This window comes from Canis aureus, chromosome 7 (assembly GCF_053574225.1).
Source record: "Canis aureus isolate CA01 chromosome 7, VMU_Caureus_v.1.0, whole genome shotgun sequence".
NCBI lineage: Eukaryota > Metazoa > Chordata > Mammalia > Carnivora > Canidae > Canis > Canis aureus.
In genome coordinates, this window is record NC_135617.1 from 34,992,847 (window position 1) to 35,014,797 (window position 21,951).

The 21,951-nt window shown below is 37.1% G+C and overlaps 1 protein-coding gene across 1 annotated transcript in view; it reads left to right on the forward strand.

The window, feature by feature from the left end:
* IMPG1 (interphotoreceptor matrix proteoglycan 1) overlaps positions 1 to 21,951 on the forward strand; it is a gene marked incomplete at its 5' end in the record, with an annotated part of 107,713 nt that overhangs the window by 22,979 nt on the left and 62,783 nt on the right. The window contains 5 exons of the mRNA XM_077902633.1: positions 3,180 to 3,238; positions 6,991 to 7,011; positions 8,551 to 8,798; positions 10,169 to 10,245; positions 11,321 to 11,399. Of these exons, the coding sequence (XP_077758759.1) occupies positions 3,180 to 3,238; positions 6,991 to 7,011; positions 8,551 to 8,798; positions 10,169 to 10,245; positions 11,321 to 11,399 (484 nt within the window). The remainder of the gene's footprint in view (positions 1 to 3,179; positions 3,239 to 6,990; positions 7,012 to 8,550; positions 8,799 to 10,168; positions 10,246 to 11,320; positions 11,400 to 21,951) is intronic.

A 21,951-nucleotide genomic window follows, 5' to 3' on the forward strand; every position in this document is an offset into this window, starting at 1 on the left:
CACAGCCCATACTTGCATTAGCACAGCCATTCAGGCCTAATCAGGAATTAATGGACAGTGCTTTGCAGTAATTTAATTTCCACAATAAACCTAATGAGCAATTTAATACAAATGTCAAAAGGAATGCTTAGTTGTTGTGTGAATGCTTTCTCCTGTGCAAACATTCATGAGAACTCAACACGGGTGCCTTTTTATAGCCCCGTTAACGTACATTCCAGCAAGATCAGGGAGGCCCCTGTGCATTTAGTATTATTAATAAGGTTAACTGGGCACTTAATTAGCAATTTAGTGGTTAGCACTCCATGATTGGAAGGTCCCCAGAAGATTATTTAGCAGAATTAACTGAAGGCCTTTGTCATCTCCTCCCTAGATGCCTTCTGCACCCTCCTAAGCAGAGCTGACTCTTAATCAATCACAGGCAGGTTCACAGAGAGGACATGGACAATAAGCGAAATTCCCCTCCACCAGAGCCAGTGCTGTGGAGCACTCCTGGAGGGGAGGATAGCTCTCCTTGGAGATGTTCTCTGCTACCCATGCTATAGCTGTGGGCTTCTATGGAAGTCTGTGCTTGATTGATTATTTTCATCCGTATAACAGCAACTCTGATATTCTGGACAAGAAAGAGGAACAAGTCAGCGTCTGAAACTTCTGCTCTAGAAACTGCTGCTCACACTAAAACATTCAGTCCCAGGTGTTGTTACTGGAATGGCATGACAAATGCCTTGTGGCCCCAAAGCTATTTGTCACAGGAGGCCAGAAAAGACATGAAGCACGTACACAGCTCCTTCCTTCCTGTTGTCATAATAAATATCAGCTTCACATAACCTAAACTCCTAGCTCTCATCTGTTAAGCCTGTGGTGGGGGTGGTAGTGGAGGCACAGAAACTCATTACTCAGGCTCCCTGCACCTGACCCCAATGGGGGCCCTCATCCTGTCCTTCCTCTCATTGAGTCTTTCAAAAACAAGTGATTGAAGGCTTGCTCTGCTTTTGTCAGGCTCCATGGTATGTGACCAAAGAGGAAGTAAAAGAAAATTGGGCTATCAAGGATATAGTAATCCAATAGGAGAGATAGAGACTAAGTAAATCAATAATGCAATATCATCAACTCTTTGCCCATTGTGTGTCAGGCACTTATTAGTTATTTCTTATAGGAGCCTTACAAAATAAGTACTGTTATCCCTTTTTTGGCCAAGGAGATCAGATTCAGAGAGTCTAAGCAATAAACTCAAGATCTTACAGCTAGAAAGTAGCAGAACCAATATTTAAACTCAAGCCTACACAGCTACCTCATCACCTGAAAGCTGGGGTGGGGGGGGGCAACCTTCATCACTGTAGTTACTATATGCTCAGGGGATGAAAACTATTTTTAACATTGGTGCAAGAAAATATGATTTAGGAGGTAAAGCAGTCTGCTAGAAAAAGAAATCGATGACGCATTTCAAAGCCCAGTGTAAGTGTTTTGGAGATTATCTGTGCATCACTGCCCTAGTCCTTGGCATAGATAATGTAGAGTCAGCAGTAATTTTAGATACAGTGACAATGCAGTGGCATGTCGATGAGTTTAGAGAATGAAGAGAGGCACTCAAGGCAATTAAACAAAATTTGCTGAGTCCCTAGTATGTGGATGATGATCCACTAGGTATTGGGAGAGAGAGAGATGAAGATGAATAAATAAGACATGGTCCATGAGCCCAAGGAGGATAATCTCAGTGAGGGAGACATCATGTAGCTCATAGGCTGTTTTATGGGGCATACTGTAACAAGTTCTAGGGAGGTCTAGGGAGAAGAAATAATTGAGCCTGACTTCAGAGCTCTACAGATACTTTTCAATAGAAAATGTGTTTGAGCTGGCTGGCTTTGGAAGACGTAAGAGTGGGCAGTCAAAAATCAAAAGGTAGAAGTTGCATCTTGGGCTAAAGGGGAAAAAAGTCATAGAAGTCTGGAGGAAGTACATGTTGTATTTGAGGAGAGATAGACATTTAGTGCGACTAGAGGATACAATATTGCCCAAGGGGGTAATGATAGCAGGAAGAGCAAATGATAAAGTACTTGGGGAATGGAGGAGGTAGATTGTGGAGGGTCTTAAAAGAATTCTTATTAAAGAACTGGGCCTTCTTCAATAGGCAGTGGAGCCCATCAAGGGATTTTTAGAACAACAGATATGGAAGGATTAAAATGGGAAATAAAAATGTAGTCACAGAATGGCACTGAGAAGTCACTTAGAAAGTGATCCTTAAGATGGAAGAAGAGCCATTAAAAAAAAAAAAAAACAAAAAAAAAAAAACGCCACACTGTGGAAGAGAAACAGAAAATGCCACTGGATTTGGAGAGAGCCAAGAGGCAACAGCCTGAAGAAAACCCTCCCTCCTGGGCGAATCGGAGGCAGAAGCCATACTATAGTGAGTCAGGAGTAATTAAGTATAGCAATTGTAAAATATTCTAATAATATGCCTCATTAGCAAGGTCAAACTAATTAAGAAAATTTATTGCAAAGTCTGCATAAATCTACAAGTGAATCTAACCATTAGAGTCTGCTTGTACCATTTTATCTAGATACAACAGCCATTTTTATTTTAGTAACATCTTTAACATTATATTTTCCAAATAATTTAATTCAACTCAGAAAATGTAATAGTTATTCTGTCTATAAATAAAAATACTGTAGCCAAAAAAGTTTCTTCCAAGTACCACCTTAAAGTTATTTCATATTCTATGTAAAGTAACCATTAAAGCAGATCAGAATTACCCAATTGCAGCTTTTCTTTTTCTTTCTTTCTCTTTTTTTTTTTTTTAAAGAGAGTATAGTGTGGGAAGGGGCAGAGGGAGAGAGAAAAAATCTTAAGCAGGTTCGATGCCCAGCATATGGAGCCAATGTAGGGCTCCATCCCCCGACCCTGAGGTTATAATGTGAGGAGAAATCAAGAGTCAGATGTTTAACCAACTGAGCCACCCACGCACCCCTCCCCCACCAATTGCAGCTTTTAAATAAATACCAAAACACTTTCCTCTGGGTTTCAGAAATAACTAACAACAAAGAGTTTGGCCTCAATAGTTGCTTCAATTTTCCATTTTCATGTTTTTCCCCAAACTCATCAAAAGTGTTTAGGCTTTTTCAGTTACGTAAGATCTGACCCAGTAGATCCAAAGAGTGTTTCATAAACTTCTTTCTTTTTGCAGATGCAAAAGGTATTTAAGAAACTTCCAGGATTCAAAGAAATCCATGTGCTAGGATTTAGGTAAGTAAGAGAATCGGACTCTTCTCAATTTTTAAATTACTTTCTCCATATCCTCTTTTAAAAGCAGTGTCATGAGGATTATAAGGTTCCTTTCCCCCTAGTTGTTTAGCCCTGCCAATCCTGAAAACTGAATACATTTCAGATAAAGGAATTGTCTAATTAGAACATGACTCTACGTGATTTTTTAAGGGATAACACAGGAGGTGTATTCCTTCCTCCCTTTAGAGTCAGAAATACTACTCTCCACAGAGAACTCATCTGCTGTCCTTGGCAATGTTATTAACAAACCTCTTAGGAGAACACCTCAGTAGTGACAGGTCAAAAAAAGTAGCAATTAGTTACCTTGGTGTCTGATTGCTTGATTCCCTGTTGAATGCTAAATATCATCATCGTTTAAACAAATCAGGCAGACCTTGGAGAATCAGGTGAAACTAATAAAAAATAGTACCTTTGGGGATAAGGAAGTTGAAGGGGTATAAAGGGACAGAGGTGGAAGCAACACTTCCCAAAAATATTCCTTTTATTATCATTTTGACAGATGAACTGTGCAAAATGCATTACTGTGCAAAAATTATTAAATTATAATTTTAAATAAAGGGAATGAAATCAAAGAATGGTGCCATGCTAAAGCAGGGTTCAGTTATCTTCCCATGGCTTTTCTACGGGCAGGCCTATATCCACTAGCATCTCAACATTCTAATCTGGGTGGGTTCATGATTTTTGGCAAGCTTTGCATCTTCTAAGTTCTCATTCAAAACATCTACAGGCTGGGTCATAATATGATATATTTTTTTAATGTACCACAAGGAATCTGTCAGCCTTGGCTTGCCTGAATGAGAGCCCCTGCCCCAGGGGGGATTTGTAAAGTGGGTAGAAAAGGCCTCCCTCAAAGGACTATCTGGCCCCTCCATTGTTGTCCGAAATCTAGAGGGTGCCCAGAGCAAGTTTCCATGCTCACGAAGAATCGCTTCTGGGCAAGCTCCATGGTTTTTTTCTTTCCAAAGCTATCAGGCCCCTCTGATTTGTCTGACTCTAGAGAAAGAAAATATTGAAAAGTGAAAGTTATAAAAGATGAAACCCTTAATATGTACCACAGCAGACTCATTTTTCTTTATTTCAAGATGCTGTTCCACAATATTCCATGTGAAATCAGATGGATTAGAAAGAAATAAAAGGTGATAGTAGAATATTCTGCATAGATGGCAAGGTCTTCTAGACAAACCACTGCAGCTAAAGAGCAGATGTTTAATTTAAAGCTGAAGGAAATGATAGGAACAGTCCTCTTGGTGAATGTTCAAATTGTTCATTATGCCCTCCCTTCAAATAAATGAAAAACTAATAATAAAAAAAAATCTATTTTAGAAGAAAACAAAATGCTAGGATGATGAAATTTTGCCAGGTAAAAATAGTGTATCCACTGAAGCTGCATCTTTTCCATGTGTTTATCTCTATAAGACTTTATTTTTATTTCTACCGAAGATGCTTATAAAATAAATTTGACCATATATTCTCCATGATTTCCATAATGGAATGAATATTTAGTCAACCAGAAAATATATTGACCCTGAATACTATAAACAATATGCTTATGAGTGTGGCAAGCTTTTAATCATAACTAACAATGTTCAGAATATTGTAAAGTAAACTTAGTATGAAGGAAATCACTTTCTTGTGGAGCCAGACCCCCTAAAAACCTATGAGTCTCCTGATAATGTCTTTATGTCAGCTCATTGGTATGAAACCTGATCTACAATTTAATAAGTACATTTTTTATCAGTGACCTCATTTGATTCTCCCAACACAACTGGAAGTTGTGAGAACTTCTATTATTAACACAATTATAAGTATAAACGGAAAAATATCTACTTTAAATACTACTTTATCTTTTAAAACAAATATGGGAAACTATTAACAATCATTTAATCTGGTTAGAGGGTATACTCTTTCAAAGACTGATTCACACAAAGTTCACAGCACCTTTATTTGGAATAGCCAAGGACTGGAAACAACCCAAATGTCCATCTACAGAGCAATAGATAACACAAATTGTAGAATATTGTTACTGTAGTCTACTACTTAGCAGAGGAAGGAACTATTAGAATACACAACAATATAGGTTCATTGCAAAATAACTAGGTTGAATGAAAGAAACCAGAAGAAAAAGACCATATTATGACTCCATTTATATGTAACTCTGGAACACACAAACTAATCTATAATAACAGAAAACAGACCAGTAGTTGCTTGGGGAGGGTGAGACAGAATGGATAGGAGAGAAGGATTTCAAAGAGTCATGAGTAAACCTTTGGGAGGAATTAATTCTATTGTGGTAATAGTTTCACAGGTGTATGGTGTCAAACTTATCAAATTGTACACCATCAACATGTGCAGTTTGTTTCATGACAATTATATTGCAATGCAATAATTTTTTTTAAAGAGCAGGACTAGGGTCTTGGCTCAGGGTGCCCTGCCTCTCTCCAAACTACAAGCTGCTGCTGAAAGAAGCAGGAGGCAGGCCCTAAATGAATGTGTAGTTGGTGCAGAAAGAAGTCCCTCCCAGAGAGCAGCCCAGTTAGATAGTCATAGATTCTCCCCTGCTTCTACAGAAGGAAAGTAGTAGCAAAGTTTATTTCAGTCTTATTTTATCAAGGGATGAAATTTAAATAAATTCATACCCCAGGCAGAAAGAGCAACACAAATCCCATCACATGTGTAGAATGTCTTTGTCAACAAATATCATCTGAAATGTAAAACAAGAAAACTGAATATAGTCATAATATATAAAAACTGAATATAATTATAAACTAAATTCATATATATGTCCAGAGGAGTCCAAAATATATCTGTCAGTTTGATGACCAAATGGCCTCCAAATGGTGGCATGGCAAATGGGCCCAGGCTTGAAGTCAAGCAGGACAGGGCTTGAATCCTGGTTCTGCACCTTCCAACCAAAAACTCCTCCTCTGTGTGTGTGTGTGTGTGTGTGTGTTCCATTTTCTGTAAAATGGGGACCGTGTTGTTGAAAAGATTAAATTAGGATGCATATAAACTGCCTGGTGAGGACCACCCACTCAGTAAACAGGTGTTTATTTTTCTTGCAACCTGTTCTATGATGAATTGCACCATTCCCTCAAGGCTTACTGATTAAAGAAATTTGAAAAATAATCAGTCAACAAAACACCAGCTCCAGCATCCAGTCTCAGATAAATTACCTTCAGGATTAAATTAATCATTTAATGCTATTCAGAGGGAGAGAAATTCATTTATAAAATACTTTCTTAAAAAACTTCCTGGCACCAGCACCACCCAAAATGTAAGATGTATAGGATATAAATGCCTCCTCTTTGGGAAGAATATGAAGAAATCAAAGAGTTTAACAAAGAGAACCAAAAGTACATACAACCTTTGAACTAAGTCTGAACCCTAATCAGAAACATCATATAATTCTGTTTATTCCTGAGTTTCATATGGCTCTCAAAATTCCCATTCAAATTCTGATGACAGTTAATGTATTTCCTTCAAAGCTCTGGGCAAACATGGGAAACAATGGGAAAAAAATCTCTCTCTCTCTCTCTTTCTCTCTCTCTCTATTTCTCTCCCCTCCCCCTTCTCTCTCTCTCTCTCTCTCTCTCTCTATTTCTCTCCCCTCCCCCTTTCTCTCTGGTATGTGAAATGATTTAGTAAATGTCTTAATAAATTTCATAAAAATTCTCTCTCCCTTGCATGTTCCCATTGCATATGATGAAATGAAGACCAAAGAAAAGAAGAGAGGGGTAATTTGGACTTTTCTAATGTTTTGACATGTAGTACCTCCTTCCCTCCCCCCCAAATTTATATGCTGATATTTTACAAATAATTTTACATATAAAGTCTAAGATGAGCCAATGTCTTTTATTGGTGTCTTTCTTAAATAAGAGGAATTGATCAGTTATTCTGCAGTACAAAAAAATTCTTAAGTCAAAATCACTACGTGAGATAAGTAGGTAAACAATGATTTGATCAAAGTGTATTCTGCAAAACTCAAAATCTAATTAGAAAACCAAAAACATATTTCTGTGAAGCAAGCATGTTTTAACAACTTCTTAAATTCCATTTGTGATAGGAAATTGTCTGTCAGAATGCACACTTGTATAAGCAGCCAACCTTAGTCTGGAATAAGGCAGAGAAACTAATTTGCTCCTTAATTCCAAGGTCAGTTTGAATTGGGACAGAGCCCACTATACCTTGGAGAGCTCAGTAATAAGAATCCAGCTTTGGCTTCTATAATTGACTAGTGAAATAATGAACTGTAGACTCTGACTGATTATGTGGCCCAAAGAACTGCCAAGAGTACACATTATCAGTTCCTGTGGCCTTTAAAACTCTTTTGCATCCCTTTGTGTGGATTTATGGCATAAACTAAAAGGTGAACCTGATCCTAGAAAAAAGAGTTTTAGAGAATCCTATTTCATTCTTATATGCAAAAAGGCATTTAATCAATAAATATGATAATAAATATGGCTAATCATATACTACTTCCCTTTTTTTCTCATACCTTTCTTCTAAGATGTTACCTTAAAAGCAGCTTGAGGGAAAAATTATGTTTGATTTACAATTTTGTTTTTTAATTAAAAAATATGTCTTGAGGGCAACCCCAGTGGCTTAGCGGTTTAGTGCCGCCTTCAGCCCAGGGCATGATCCTGGAGACCTGGAATTGAGTCCCACGTCAGGCTCCCTGCATGGAGCCTGCTTCTCCCTCTGCCTCTCTCTCTCTCTCTAATAAATAAAATCTTTAAAAAATACTTCTTGAAAGAAGTAGAAGAGAAATAACCTTAAGAATCAAAGCTTTGACTTGGTTACAATATGTACATACTACTGTCCCACTGCTGTATCCTATGCTGCTATTTCATAGACCTTCCTAAAGAAGGCTATTTGTAGATAAATGACGATTCATCCTTCTTGCTGATTGGAACTTCATGACTTTACTTATAAGGCCACCAAAAACACTGGTGAATAATAGCATCTCTTGAAAATTAATGCTTTTTCATAAAGAATAAAGTAAAAAAATCTGTGATCACTTGATTCAGTTAGTATCCAGTCTTCAAGCTGGACTTAACCTTCATCCTGACATTCTATCTAACAACTAAAATATACATCAATTCAAATTTCAAATTCCTGATAAGCATTTAAACGAGTTGAAAAGTGGAATATTCTTTAAGTGCCCATCAGAAAAGAGGATGAAGTTGTCTGGAATCTTTGTAGCACCTTTATGACTCTCCTTATAAAGCATGTAACAATGGGTTTGGATGGTATGTGTCCTCTGCTGTCTATAGTTCAAGCTCCGTAGAGACACGAGTTATGGCCATCTTTACGAGAGACAGTGCAGAAGTAAAAAGCCCTGCAAGTGACCACCTGTCTTTTGATTCCAACAAAATTGAGAGTGAAGGAGTCCCTCAAGGAATGATGGAGGAGGAAAAGCAACCAGAAATCTATCTCACAGCTTTAGACCTCAAAAAGCTGATCAGCAGAGCACTAGAGGAAGACAAATCCTTGGATGTGGAAACAATTCAGTTCACTGATGGTCAGTTGGTAATTTCATAATTCTGGTGTTACCCTCATTCTGACAATGACATTAGGAGGTGTGAATGCCCATGGTCACCGTCATTTCAACTTGGGCCTTATAGAGTCAATCATTTCTGTGACAGGCACATCATGAATAGTGTCAGTTCTCTTTCCTCACTCCAACCTGTGTCTCATTTGATGAGCCATTGGTTGATACTTCACATCAAGAATAGGTCTAGGAGAAGCCCAGAGTTTCAGTTCAACAGTTCAACTACAGTCATCCAGTGGAGTCCAGATGGAAAGAAGCACCCATGAACAGTCCTTTTGCATTGGTATAACCCAAACAGATTCCCTCACCTAGCAAATTGTTTGAGTCCCAGAAGGAAAGAGATGGCACATTCAAATTAGGACAACATGAGGAGAGTTTGATAAAGGAACTGTTTATAAAGTTTTTCCTAATACACAAAAGAATACAGAAGTTCCCTGTTACCAGAAACAGGAAGGCCTCATTACTACCTCTAGGCATGAAGGGTTTGCCTAATGATCTAAGCCTTTCCAAGTGGGCAAAAAGGCATTGATATAGTCTATATAAGTCAACCTCCCAGAGCAGAAAATAGCAGGGAGAGGAGAGGAGAGTGGATCTAAGAAAGTCAACAAGATCATCAGGCACACCCAAGATTCTCAGAGGTAGTACCTGGAGGGACCTATGAGCCTAGCAGCATAGAATGCCCAGCATTCTTGGCATGATAGATGGACACTAGAAATGCCATTTTAGTATGATATGGCATGAAACTGGTATTCTCTGCCAGTTCTATTTCTCTATTTTAGATAGTCAAACTCAACACTGGAAAACATCTGGGACCACATGCAAAGCAAGGGAATCTCCTAGGCAAGAGAAGGTAAGCTTCAGATTCATCTTAGAGACCATCTGGTACTCCGGTTTGTCTCTGTTCAACCTTCTGGGATATTCTGAGAATCAGGTTTCAAGGTAGAAGTAGGATTCTGTAAATGGTCCTTGGTTCCAGTGCTTATTCTAGCTATTTCTTTTTGTTAGCTTCATTATAACTTCATCCCCACTGGCCTAACCAATCAACCTGCATGCCTGATCCAAATATATACTATAAAATTAAACACTTTAAAATTCCACTTTAGTGACTATTCTTATCGCATAAATATACAAGATGTACCCCTTGCATCTGTCCTTTAATATATTATTCACAACAATGACCATTAGTTTATGTGATGCTCATTTCTTAATGATTTGCTATACAAGTCCTTAAAAACTGATTATAACCACACTTTTCAGCCTTGACTATTTTAGTGCCCCAACCACAAAAGAAAAAAATAAAAAGAAAGAAATACTCAAACCTTGTGATTTTTCACCTGCAGAATTTTGGGGGTTATTACCAGGCTCTGATCCTGACTTCCACTCAGTGCTGCCTACACTTCTTACTGATAACACAAAGGTAAGTGAGTTTGCTGTTCTTTTGTTCTTCAAATAGGAACAAAGCCTCAAAATCTTCCATCAAAAAAACTTTTAAAAATCCGCTTAAAGACAGAACAGAACAAAATCTTCTTTGCAATGCTAATTATATTTTTTCTGTTTTTTACAAGCAGTACTTTGTTGCCCCCTTCCAATTTCTGTATTAATAAAATATAATACAACTTACATTTCAAATATCGTAAAACTCAAAGTTTTCTTCAATGTTAGATCTTTGTTTCAGTTAGTGTCAGGATTTTCTATTTTGATAAAACAAACACATGTTCATGAACTGAAAAGAATACTTAAGGCAGAATATATAATATTGACTTTCAGAAATAAATATAAACATAAGCATGCTTTATGAGCTTGTTCTTAGGTCTTAAGGTCTTACCTATAGTTATTTATGATGGTTTCATAAGAATAATGTCTTCAAAACTAAAAATAATAAATTTTGTAATAATTTTTGTATTTCATTTAAAGCTATGTCCATTTAATTTATATCAAAAGTTGTCATTGGGGTATTCATAAGTGGAAGTGCTGACTAAGCTCTATTTGTTCTTTAATGAATGAATGTGTAAATTCAAATATGATAGACAATTCAAAGTATTTCAGGATCCCTGGGTGGCACAGCGGTTTGGCACCTGCCTTTGGCCCGGGGCACGATCCTGGAGACCCGGGATCGAACCCCACGTCGGGCTCCCGGTGCATGGAGCCTGCTTCTCCCTCTGCCTGTGTCTCTGCCTCTCTCTCTCCCTCTCTGTGACTATCATAAATAAATAAAATTAAAAAAAAAAAAGTATTTCAGTTATTAGTTAATCCTCCCAGGCAGACTCAGTTAGCCAAGAAGTCAACTGATCATATTTTACCACTGTATCACTGCATGTTTTCCTTTCAGGAAAAATTTCTATATCAGAACCTGTGTCAGAATCCATAGTAAATTCAAGTCAGCTACAAAATGATTTGACTAAATTTAAATGAAAAAAATACAAAGCGTAGCCATTCTGATGTACAGGGAAATGTCACTTCTCAACATCTGTCTTTCTCAATTCATTCTTCAGGATGCTACTTTGAGTCCAGAACTTCCTCTTGGTCAATCCGGGTTTGAGACATTGGACAAAACAGGACACAGTATACCTGGTGAGTTTTTTATCACAAAGTCTGTGTTAGCTCTTTGTGTTCCTCTATGAGGAATCCATCTATGACACTACCTCAAAGACTAGTGGTAAAGTCATCCTCAACTCAGGAGAAGGTTTCCTCATACCAGCATTTCCAACTGAAGAGCAATCCATTGAACCACCCTCTTCTGAAGAGGAGGACACCCTCTGTGCCCTTCCTTTGGCTCTAGGCCCTAGGCCCACAGAGAGCACTGACACCCCTTTCCTGATGGATCTAGTGAAAGAAGCTGAAACCAAAACAGTACCAACTGCTGCCCACACAGAACAGTCATCTCTACAAGCCTTCAAAACTGAGAGACCATCAGGATAAGGTAAATCATAAGGCCCACGTCCACAACAAGGGACTATGGCAACACAGTATTAGGCCCTTACAGTCAATATGTGTATTCTGTTTGCCACGTACAGGCTGACCATTCATGCCATCTGTTTTGCTACATATGTTTCTTTAGTGACAATTAGCTCATGTGTAATTGAAAAATAAGGATGTCAGTAAACATTGAAATCCTTTTGGTTCACTGTTGAATTTCCAAAACTGTTCATTTCTGAGGCAGTAGAGTTCAACTTTATCACAGTTAAAAAGGAATTGTTAGCAATTTATGAAGACTTTAAGAAAAAAATGAAATTCTGCAGCAGTCTTTTTTTAGTGCAAGAAGGAGCTAATTTAGTGACTTCATGAACCCCTATGCTTTCCACTTTATACAGCTCTCTGGTGAAATTATACATAAAAATGTCTTTAAGGAAACATGAACCCTAGGATATAAGGCTGATAAGAATGAACTGTGATTCTAAGTGCAAATAACAGAGGAAATTTGTTATAGCTGACTTTTTAACACAGTTTTTCTTCTGTGTTTAAGAATCTGGTGTTTTGTTTGTCTTTTTTCCTTATTCATTTGTTGTTTCTTAGATTCTACATAAGAGTTAAATCATATAGTATTTGTCTTTCTCTGATTTATTTCACTTAGCCTTATACACCCTAGGTCCATCCATGTTATTGCAAATGGCAGGATTTCATTCTTTTTATGACTAATATTAATATGACTATATATATATGTGTGTGTATATATATATATACACACACCAGATATACACATATATCTTCTTTTTTTTAAGGTTTTATTTATTTATTCATGAGAGAGAGAGGCAGAGGGAAAAGAGAGAGAGAGAGAGAGAGGCAGAGGGAAAAGCAGGCTCCATGCAGGGAGCCTGACATGAGACTTGATCCCAGGTCTCCAGGATCAGGCCCTGGGCTGAAGGCGGTGCTAAACTGCTGAGCCACCCAGGGTTCCCTATGCCATATCTTCTTTATCCATTCATCTATTGATGGACACTTGATGAACACTTGCTTCTATATCTTGGCTATTGTAAATAATGCAATAAACATGGGAGCATATATATCATTTCAAATTACTATTTTCATTTTCTTTGGGTAAATACACAGTAGTGGAATTACTGGATCATATGATAATTCTATTTTTACTTTTTTGAGGAAACTAGTGTTTTCTACAGTAGCTGCACTGACTTGCATTCCCATAAGCAGTGCACAGGATTACTTTTTTCTACATCCTTGCCAACACTTATTTCTTATGTTTTTTTTTTTTTATTTTAGCTATCCATTCTGACAGGTAGAATGGCTAAAGTATCTATCTCATGGTGGTTTTAATTTACATTTCCCTCATGATTAATGATATTGAGCCAACAATATGTCTGTTGGCTAACTATATGTCTTCTTTGGAAAAATACCTATTCACATCTCTGCCAATTTTTTAAATTGGATTATTTGGTGTTGAGTTGTATAAGTTCTTTATATATGTTGGATATTGATCCCCTACTGAATACATTGTTTGCAAATATCTTCTTTCATTCAGTAGGTTGCTTTTTTGTTTTATTGATGGCTTAAAAAGGAAGTTTAAAATGGAGGACACCCTCTGTGCCCTTCCCTTTTGTTTTATTGATGGTTTCCTTCATTGAGCAAAAGCTTTTTATTTTGGTATAGTGCCAATAGTTTAATTTTGCTTTTGAAAAGCAAAATTAAAATTAAATTTAAAAATTAAAATTAAGTAAAATTAAAAAATCAAAATTAAAATTAATTTACTTTTAATTTTGCTCTAGAAAAAATATTTCTAGAGCTGTTGCCAAAGAAATTACAGTATTATGGTTGATGTTTTTAATAGAATTGTTACTATTTTAATTAGGTTTCTCTTTACAAAATTCTATGGGTTTTGAATGTTCTACCTCGGTCCTATTTTCCTCATAAACTCTGTGTGCAATTAGTATTCAATCTTGTGGAATACAAGTTTTTTCTCAAATGTATATATGACATGAGAGCAGAACCACCTATAAAGATTATATATGGCTTACATGATTACCAGTGAATAAATGTGAACTGCATGATATAATTATCTACTTCTGTACTACAAACCATCCCTGAAGTTTGTGGCTTAAAACAGCAATCGTTTATTTTGCCCGTAAGTCTGAAATTTGGGTAAGGGTTAGTGAGGACGGCTCTTCTCTGCCCCATGTTGTATGACCTAGAGTATTTTTTTTTCCAATTGATTCACTCACATGGCTGGCAAATTAGTACTCAACCACAACTATTGGCTGGTGGAGGGGTGGGTGGCTTATTTCTTTCTATATAGGTCTCTTTAACAGGGCTACTTGGGCATCCTTAAAGCATGGCAGCATGGGTTTAAAGAGTCAGTATTGCAAGAGCTGGAAGGTGGAAGCTGCCAATCCTAACAGCTCAGAAATACTTCCTCACATTCTAATGGCTAGACAGCCATAGAGCTCATCTTAATTCAAGAAGAGGGGACTTAGACTTTTTCTCTTTATAGGAGAAATATCAAAAACTTTATAGCTATTTATAATCCATGACTATCCACATCAACCACTATTTTGACTTTCAGATTATTTAAACAATGGTTGTAGGGGTGCCAGAGTGGTTCAGTTGAGTTAAGGGTCTGACTCTTGATTTTGGCTCAGCCTATGATCTCAGGGACCCAGGATCAAGTCCCATGTTGGACTCCACACTCAGTGGGGAGTCTGCTTGAGAATTTCTCTCCCTCTCTCTTTACCCCTCCCCCTGCACTCACTCTTACTAAAATAAATAAATCTTCCAAAAAATTAGAAATAAAAAGATTAAAGTTGTATAAAACAAAACAAACCTTTATAGTAAAATGGTTGATAGTAAAAGCTCGCTGGATTCCTTTCTTTCATTATGATATCATAAAACCTTATTAAAGTCAGCATTTCAAGTAGATTAATAAAAATGATACTACATGTATGATGACTGTGCTATTGTATTTTCAAATTTTTTTTACTATTCTCATTATATTTATACATTCCTTCCACTCAAGATTATACTTTAGAAGACTAAAGCTGGAAGGAATCTTAGACATGATCTAGTTAAGCTACTGTGCTTCATGGTTAAGAAAAATCAAAGCTAGAAATGTGAAGTGTCTTGTTCCAAGGTCACACCATAGCTGGTTGCAAAACCAGGACCATCTGTCAAGTGTCTTCCACGCACTAAATTATGTTTGGCATAACTACCCCATCATTAAAAAAAATATTCCCTCAAACTTGCTTTGCCTTTTACTGCAGCTTCTTTAATCTCCATTTTGCTACACTGTAATTTTTTTTTAAGTTTTACAAAGGTTTCACCTCTAACTGTACATTATAAGGACGCGATTCCACAAAAATCACAAATGGCTTCCTAATTAATCAATTTATCAACCTCATTTCCATCTTTATTTTACTTGATCTTTCTGGCAAGGGCTCCTGTCAATAACTCCCTTCTTGAAACTCCTTCTTCATTTGGCTTCCACAAAATGACTTCTTGATTTTCCTCATATTTCCTGACTCCTCCTCATCAGTCTCCTGCACTAGAGCTTATTGTTAGATTTTTTTTTACAATTTGCTTGTTAAAATCCTACCTCATTCAAAAAAAGATTTATGATGATTTACAGACATATAGGAAATACAATAAGATTTTATTTTAAAGAATTGAAAAAAATGGAAGAAAAGACAAAGCAAAAAAAAAAAAAAGTCAGATGACTCCTGGAATAATAAAACAATTTTGGAACTAGGTAGAGGTGGTGTTTGTACAACACTGTGAATTTACTAATTCACAATTACTGAATCATTCACTTAAAACTTTATGTTATATAGTACCTCAATAATTTTTTAAAATCAGATGACTCTGTAGGGGAAATTGTATACAAAATTCCCCTACAAAATTGTAGGGGAATTGTATACAAAAGTTCTTTAAGTTTGCTTTGGGTGGCTCATGAATTTACCTCTGAATTTCTTAGCACTTCCTTCACTGGTGAGACATAATGAATGGCAAAGCCCAGTTCATTACAGCATTTTTGTGAGGGGCTAGGTTCTGACAGTCTGCCTTAATTCAAGGATTGATTTTAAAGTATCTAAAGGGATGAATGTGCTGCATAACTTTTAGTCAATGCTCCATAAATAAAAATTATATCTCATAACTCAGCTTTTGATTAGTATTGATCAAGAAGCACTGCATTTGCTGACATGGGCCTAGAGTGCAAATATTCTATGTTGCCAATTAAAGACAGACTCATATGCTTTCATAATCAGCCTAGCTGGGGAGAGAAATGTCATGTCTTAATGAAAAATGAAGAAGGGTTCCTAACTAAGAAGTATCCTAATAAAAAGGCATTCCCCTTATATACATGGAAATGGAGGGGGGGTGAGTGCAGAACATAAGCATTCTAGACAAGACCAAAGCTTCCTCCCTCATAAGATAGTTCTGGGTCTCTCCTATGCACAGGTAAAATGACAACCAGGATTCCAAGGTTCCTACACCATGGTATTACTGAGATAAATTTAGCCTGGAAAATTGTTAAGGTTAGTGTCACCAAACACCCACCAAGCCATTAAAGTCTCAATAAAGCACTCATAGAAATCTCTCACTTTAAGCAGTTTGACTTGGTAGTTAATCCCTTGAGATAAAGTACTTGCAAAATATGCCTCTAGAACGCTAAATGAATTGGTATCTTGTATAAAATTCTAAAATCTCCTATTATTAACATCTTGGGGAGGTAGTTGATCCTAAGCCACTCTTTCTTACAGAGTCAATTAACTATTAAGATCATTCTTATTTCATAAAATGAGTCATAAAATATAGGAAAAGCTCAACATCCTGTCTTCCTCATAACATGCATCCGACCTGTTCAAAATATTATTAATTTTTTTGTAGTTTGGTTTGGTTTGATTTGTTTTAGGTGTGTGTAAGCAGCAATGTATTTTTATTTTCACTCATTAGAATGATCATCTGATCTATCAAAAGAAAAGCTCTTTAGTGTTCTCCTCCCAAATTACAAACATTTTCATTTACTGGACATTCCATTTAAATTGTAAGCCAGATCTCTTGATGAATTGCAATATTTTAAATAGTGAAAAAACAAACTTCAGGCAGAGCTATTCTGCTATTGGACATTGTTCTGTCATTTATTCCCCTGTATTAGTCAGGGTTCTCCAGAGAAACATAACCAAAAGGATATTTGTATCTATTTCTGATTTTTTTTTTAGAGAGGGAGGGAGAGAGTGGGAGAGCAAGAGAGAAGGAGGAAGAGGAGTAGAAGGAGAGGGAGAGAGATTCCCAAGCAGCTCCACACCCCAGCACAGAGCCTGATGCAGAGTTCGATCCCACAACCCTGAGATCACCACCTGAGCAGAAATCAAGAATTACATACGTAACTGACTGGGCTACCCAGGCACCCCTCTGTATATCTGATTTAATATTAGGAATTAGCTTGTGTTGTTATGGAGGCTGAGAAGTCCCAGATGTACCTTTAGCTAGCTGGAGACCCAGGAGAGCCAATGGTGTAAAAATTCCAGTCTAAGTCCAAAGGCAAGAAAATCAATGCCCCAGCTCAAACACAGTCAAGCAGAGAGAGAGAATTCTCCCTTACTTAGCCTTTTGTTCTATTCAAGCTTCCAACTGTTAGATGAGGCCCATATTAGGGAGGACAATCTCCATATACTCTTCAAATGTTAATTGCATCCAGAAATTCCCCCACAAACTCACACAGAATAATATTTAACCAAATATCTGGGCACCCCATGGCCCAATTAAGTTGACACATAGCATTAGCCATCATGTTCCATCTAGGTAATACATTAAAATTACCACACATTTCCAAATTTTCTGTCTCATCTCAGCATTTGACTCCACTGAAAGGAATCAGTGAGATGAGCTAAACTGAATGAACTCAATAGAGAACACGGCTGTTAAAGTTCTACAAGACAGATTCAGTCTGTCTCCATTTTTTGCAATATTGTCAGTGTCCAGCCAGATGCTTGGCACATACTAGGCAAGCAATTAATATATGTTGAGTAATTGAAGGAGTAAGGAATGAATTTGTATTGTAATACCTCCATGAAAGTCAAAGTTGATAGGAATAATTTGATTATTTCCCTTTTTGCTCTACCTGCTAAGAAGCTCAGAGAGAGCCAATTTAATGATCCAGAAACAGTAGTCTGCTGTCTATTCTGGTCATACCACTCACCACTGCCAAAATATGCCATCCATATTCATGCTTCTGTGACTTTACACAAATTATTTTCTCTCATGCCTATCAATCCCTGTAATATCCCTCCATTCTTTTAGCCTGATGACCTCCTACTCATGCCTTACATTCCAGCTAACATGCCACCTCCTCAGAGCTCCCTGAAAAGATTCATAATTACCATCTGTTTCCTGACTCCATAACAAAAAAGTATTTATACTGCCATCAAACATTTACCACTCAGTACCGAAATTATTAATATGCATGTCTGGTATCCCTTCAAGACTGAATTTCTAAAATGAAGAACATGCTTAAAAAGAAAAAAAATAAAAACCTCCTGCACTGAACACAATGTTTGTCACATGATTGGGGTTTTGTAATTATTTGTTATTATTGTCAACTTTAATGAGTCTATCACTTTTTAAGTCTCAGACTAAAAACACCTAGAAGGTACACCCTACCTTGTGTCACTCCTGACACAGCTAGAGACAGCCTCACATGTAAGGTGATATAAAGTGCAACTCCTCATTGGTAAATACCTTTATCCAGATAAGAGTGCTGAAGAACTTTAGTTAGCTCCACTATATATGATATATCAACTACCACACTGATTAATGTGCAGGCATGAAGTGAAGGAAATATGCAATCAGCCACTTCTCCTAGCCAAAAACTTTTCATATCCTAACTCTTAACCATGAAGGCCTGGCAAAGATGTTCTTTAAGTTGCCCCACTTTAGGATGAAAGGACAATAGTTAGACTTGGAAAGATTTCTAAGAAAAACTCAGCTGAACTTTAAACTACCGTGGTCAACATTTTTCCTTTCCTTCTTTGTATTTCCAAATTGAGGATCAAACAGTAAGTTTCCCTAGTAGGACTATGTTGCTGATAAAAATTGTTCAGAGATTTTTGAGGAAAATATCATCTGAAGGAAGGAATGGCCATTTGCCTAAGGCTTGCAATTACACTTGGTCCGTAGATACAATCTTCACAATGCCCTGAGAAAGATTAAAAGTGAATTGAAGTCCTTCCAACTCTCTAATTTAGTAATTCTAGATTTTACCCAGATGTCAAGTGAGATAGTACGGGAAGTTCAGCGCCCTGCCCCAAACTTCAGCAATTCCCAAGAAAATTTGTTTTCTCACTCTCTGCCCCTTATGGAACTGATATTACTCTACTTCCCTGCTGCACCATGGTCAGCCCTATTCTCTCAAAACTCCCTTGAGTGATCATTCCTTTTCTGGGCTTTTCCCAATTCCCTCCCCAAGTTATGATCCTATTTTTTATGCAAAATAGTGGTCTGTTTAATCTAACATTTTACTGAACTGAGACCATATTTCTAAGATAAATTCTCCCAATCCTTCAAGAGCAGGAGCAGGTAGAGGCAGTTGCCATTAGAAATTGCATCTTTTCCTTCCTCCCGCCCTCACAGTCTTTCCCTTGAACACACGTATGTATTCAGAGGATGCTAGATACCAAGCAATTTGCAGTAACTCTTGGCAACTTCATCTCACCTTAGTGCCGCCATTGCTTCTTCTTTCTTCCTCCCTCAAGGGAACTCTCTTTTTCCTCCATATCACTTAAGTCTACTCTCTGGTTTTATCTCAGTTGATGCTAGTACACATTGATTTTTTTTTTTCCCAAGAGCTCCATAAAGGTTCCCTGCACATCTTTAGATGAGAGACCGGTCCATCACAGGTGAATTGCAGTGCCCCTGTAAGACACAGAGCCAAGCAAATCCTTCAAGTGCTAGTATACCACAGAGTAAAAAAAAAAGATTTCAACAAGTTCACTTAGTTAGTAGTGGCTCCCTGGGATGCTGTGCTTATTTTATTCATTCAACAAATGTTTATCTTGTGCTCATTAGTTACAGGGGATAAAATAGTAGCTAAAGCATATACTCTGTGGCTGTCATGGTTTGAGTCTCCCACAAAAAAAAATCCTGAGATGAGGATTTGATTATAAGGAGGTGTTTTAGAAATGATCCCAGGAAACCTAATAAAGGAATAGGGAACCAAAACAGGAAAAGGAAGGAAACCAATACAGCTTCATGACCACTGGAGCTCAACTGTGGTGTGCTGGTGAATGTTTAATAATCAATCTAAAACAAAAAACAAAAAAGTGTGATACATATGTGTACAAAAGTTTATTATAAAATTTGGCTGATACAAAGGATATGTAGTGCACAATATATAATATATATATTCTTTATTATCAATTCTATATAGCCAATTGATTTTCCTAAGGAAATAATATTTAAACTGAGATGAGATCTGAATGACAAGAAGACAAAAAACAAAAATTGGGCAGGGACAGTGAAAAATGTTGTGGGCAGAGGGGGGTAGGGGAAGCTGGAAGTAGCATGGCATATTGGAGGAAAGTGAAAAAAGTCAATGTAGCTACAGCACAAGGAGTCAGAAAGAGAAAACAGCGAAGTTCTAGAAACTTTTATAAGCCCTGTTAATAATCATTAAGAGTTTTAAGCAAAGGAATGACACATCAAATTTGAATTTAAATAGATTTTACTGCATTGTAGAAAATTGGCTGGAGGTGAAAAAAATGCAAGCAATCAATTAGAAGAGTCTTAACAACAATCTGGGCTAGAAATGTTGATAGCTTGGACTTGAGTGATAAAAGGGGAAATGAACAAAAGTGAATTGATTGAGTGGTATTTAAGAGGTAAAAATCATTATGAAGAATTCTGAAGCCATGAATAGATTCAGCAAGAAAACCTGATCTGACTAATGAGGAATGTCTGTTATAGGCTTGTCAGTGGGAAGTAGTAATATACATGACTACAGTGCCTGTAATAGGCTAGTGAACTGGCTTTGGCCTTGCCTCTTAGACGTCCAAATACTTCCTTCCTGTTACCACTTTATGGTCATCTGACAAGTAAGCACAGCCTTGGAGATGCCAGCCTTTTTGGTTCTCAGATCCTTGACATGCTCACTTTTATCACTTCCATCCATTTTTGTTAGCTTCGATTTACATAATGAGGAAGATTGATAAGTATCCATTATTTGCAATGCTTTTTGATCGATCGGTCCAGTATTTTACAGAGAAAAGTAGAGGCCGAGAAATCTAAGAAACTGTGTTGCACAAGTAAGTAAAGGTAACGATTCATAGGGATTAAGGAATTCTGTTTATGACCTGCTTTAGGAAACTATTTCCAAGAGTACTTTAAATCTATACAGCTAGTAGCACCTATGAGGACTTGATCCTTCTATACATCCCAATATTGAGGTTCCATTCTAACAACCCACTCGTTTTTGTTTTTATTTTTTTAATTTTTTTTTAAGATTTTATTAATTTATTCATGGGAGACACAGAGAGAAAGAGGCAGAGATACAGGCAGAGGGAGAAGCAGGCTCTACACAGGGAGCCTGACGTGGGACTCCATCCCGGGACTCCAGGATCAGGCCCTGGGCTGAAGGCAGTACTAAACCACTAAGCCACCTGGGTTGCCCTGTTTGTTTTTTAATTTCAGTTTTGGTATCTGTCATATTTTTCACTTTTGGTTTAGCATCTGCACTCTCTTCCCTTCTCATTTCTTGGAGTGGCTACTAGCAAACTGCAGTTGTATATGTATTTTGGGACTCTCTCTCCTCCCTCTGTGCTTTCACTCTCTCTCTCTCTTTTCTCTCTCTAAAATAAATCTTTAAAAAAATCTTAAAAACCTATCACCCATTATTACATGTAGACAATAGAGAAAGTTTTCAGAAAGAAAGGTAAAACAAAAGGAAGAAAGAGATTAAAGTAATATTGCATGGGGAAAATATTGGAAGTAATACATTGCCATCAATAATGCAACCCGATCTTTAGGATAAGAATGCAATGTTCTGCAATGCTTCCAAGCCCTAGAGTGAGGGATAAATTAAAATTTCATATTGGGAAACTGTTATTTACAGCAATATCAGAACTTCACCATGGTTGTTCAAACAAGCAGAGAGAACAGCTCTAAAAAGGAAAATTAAGTACACACT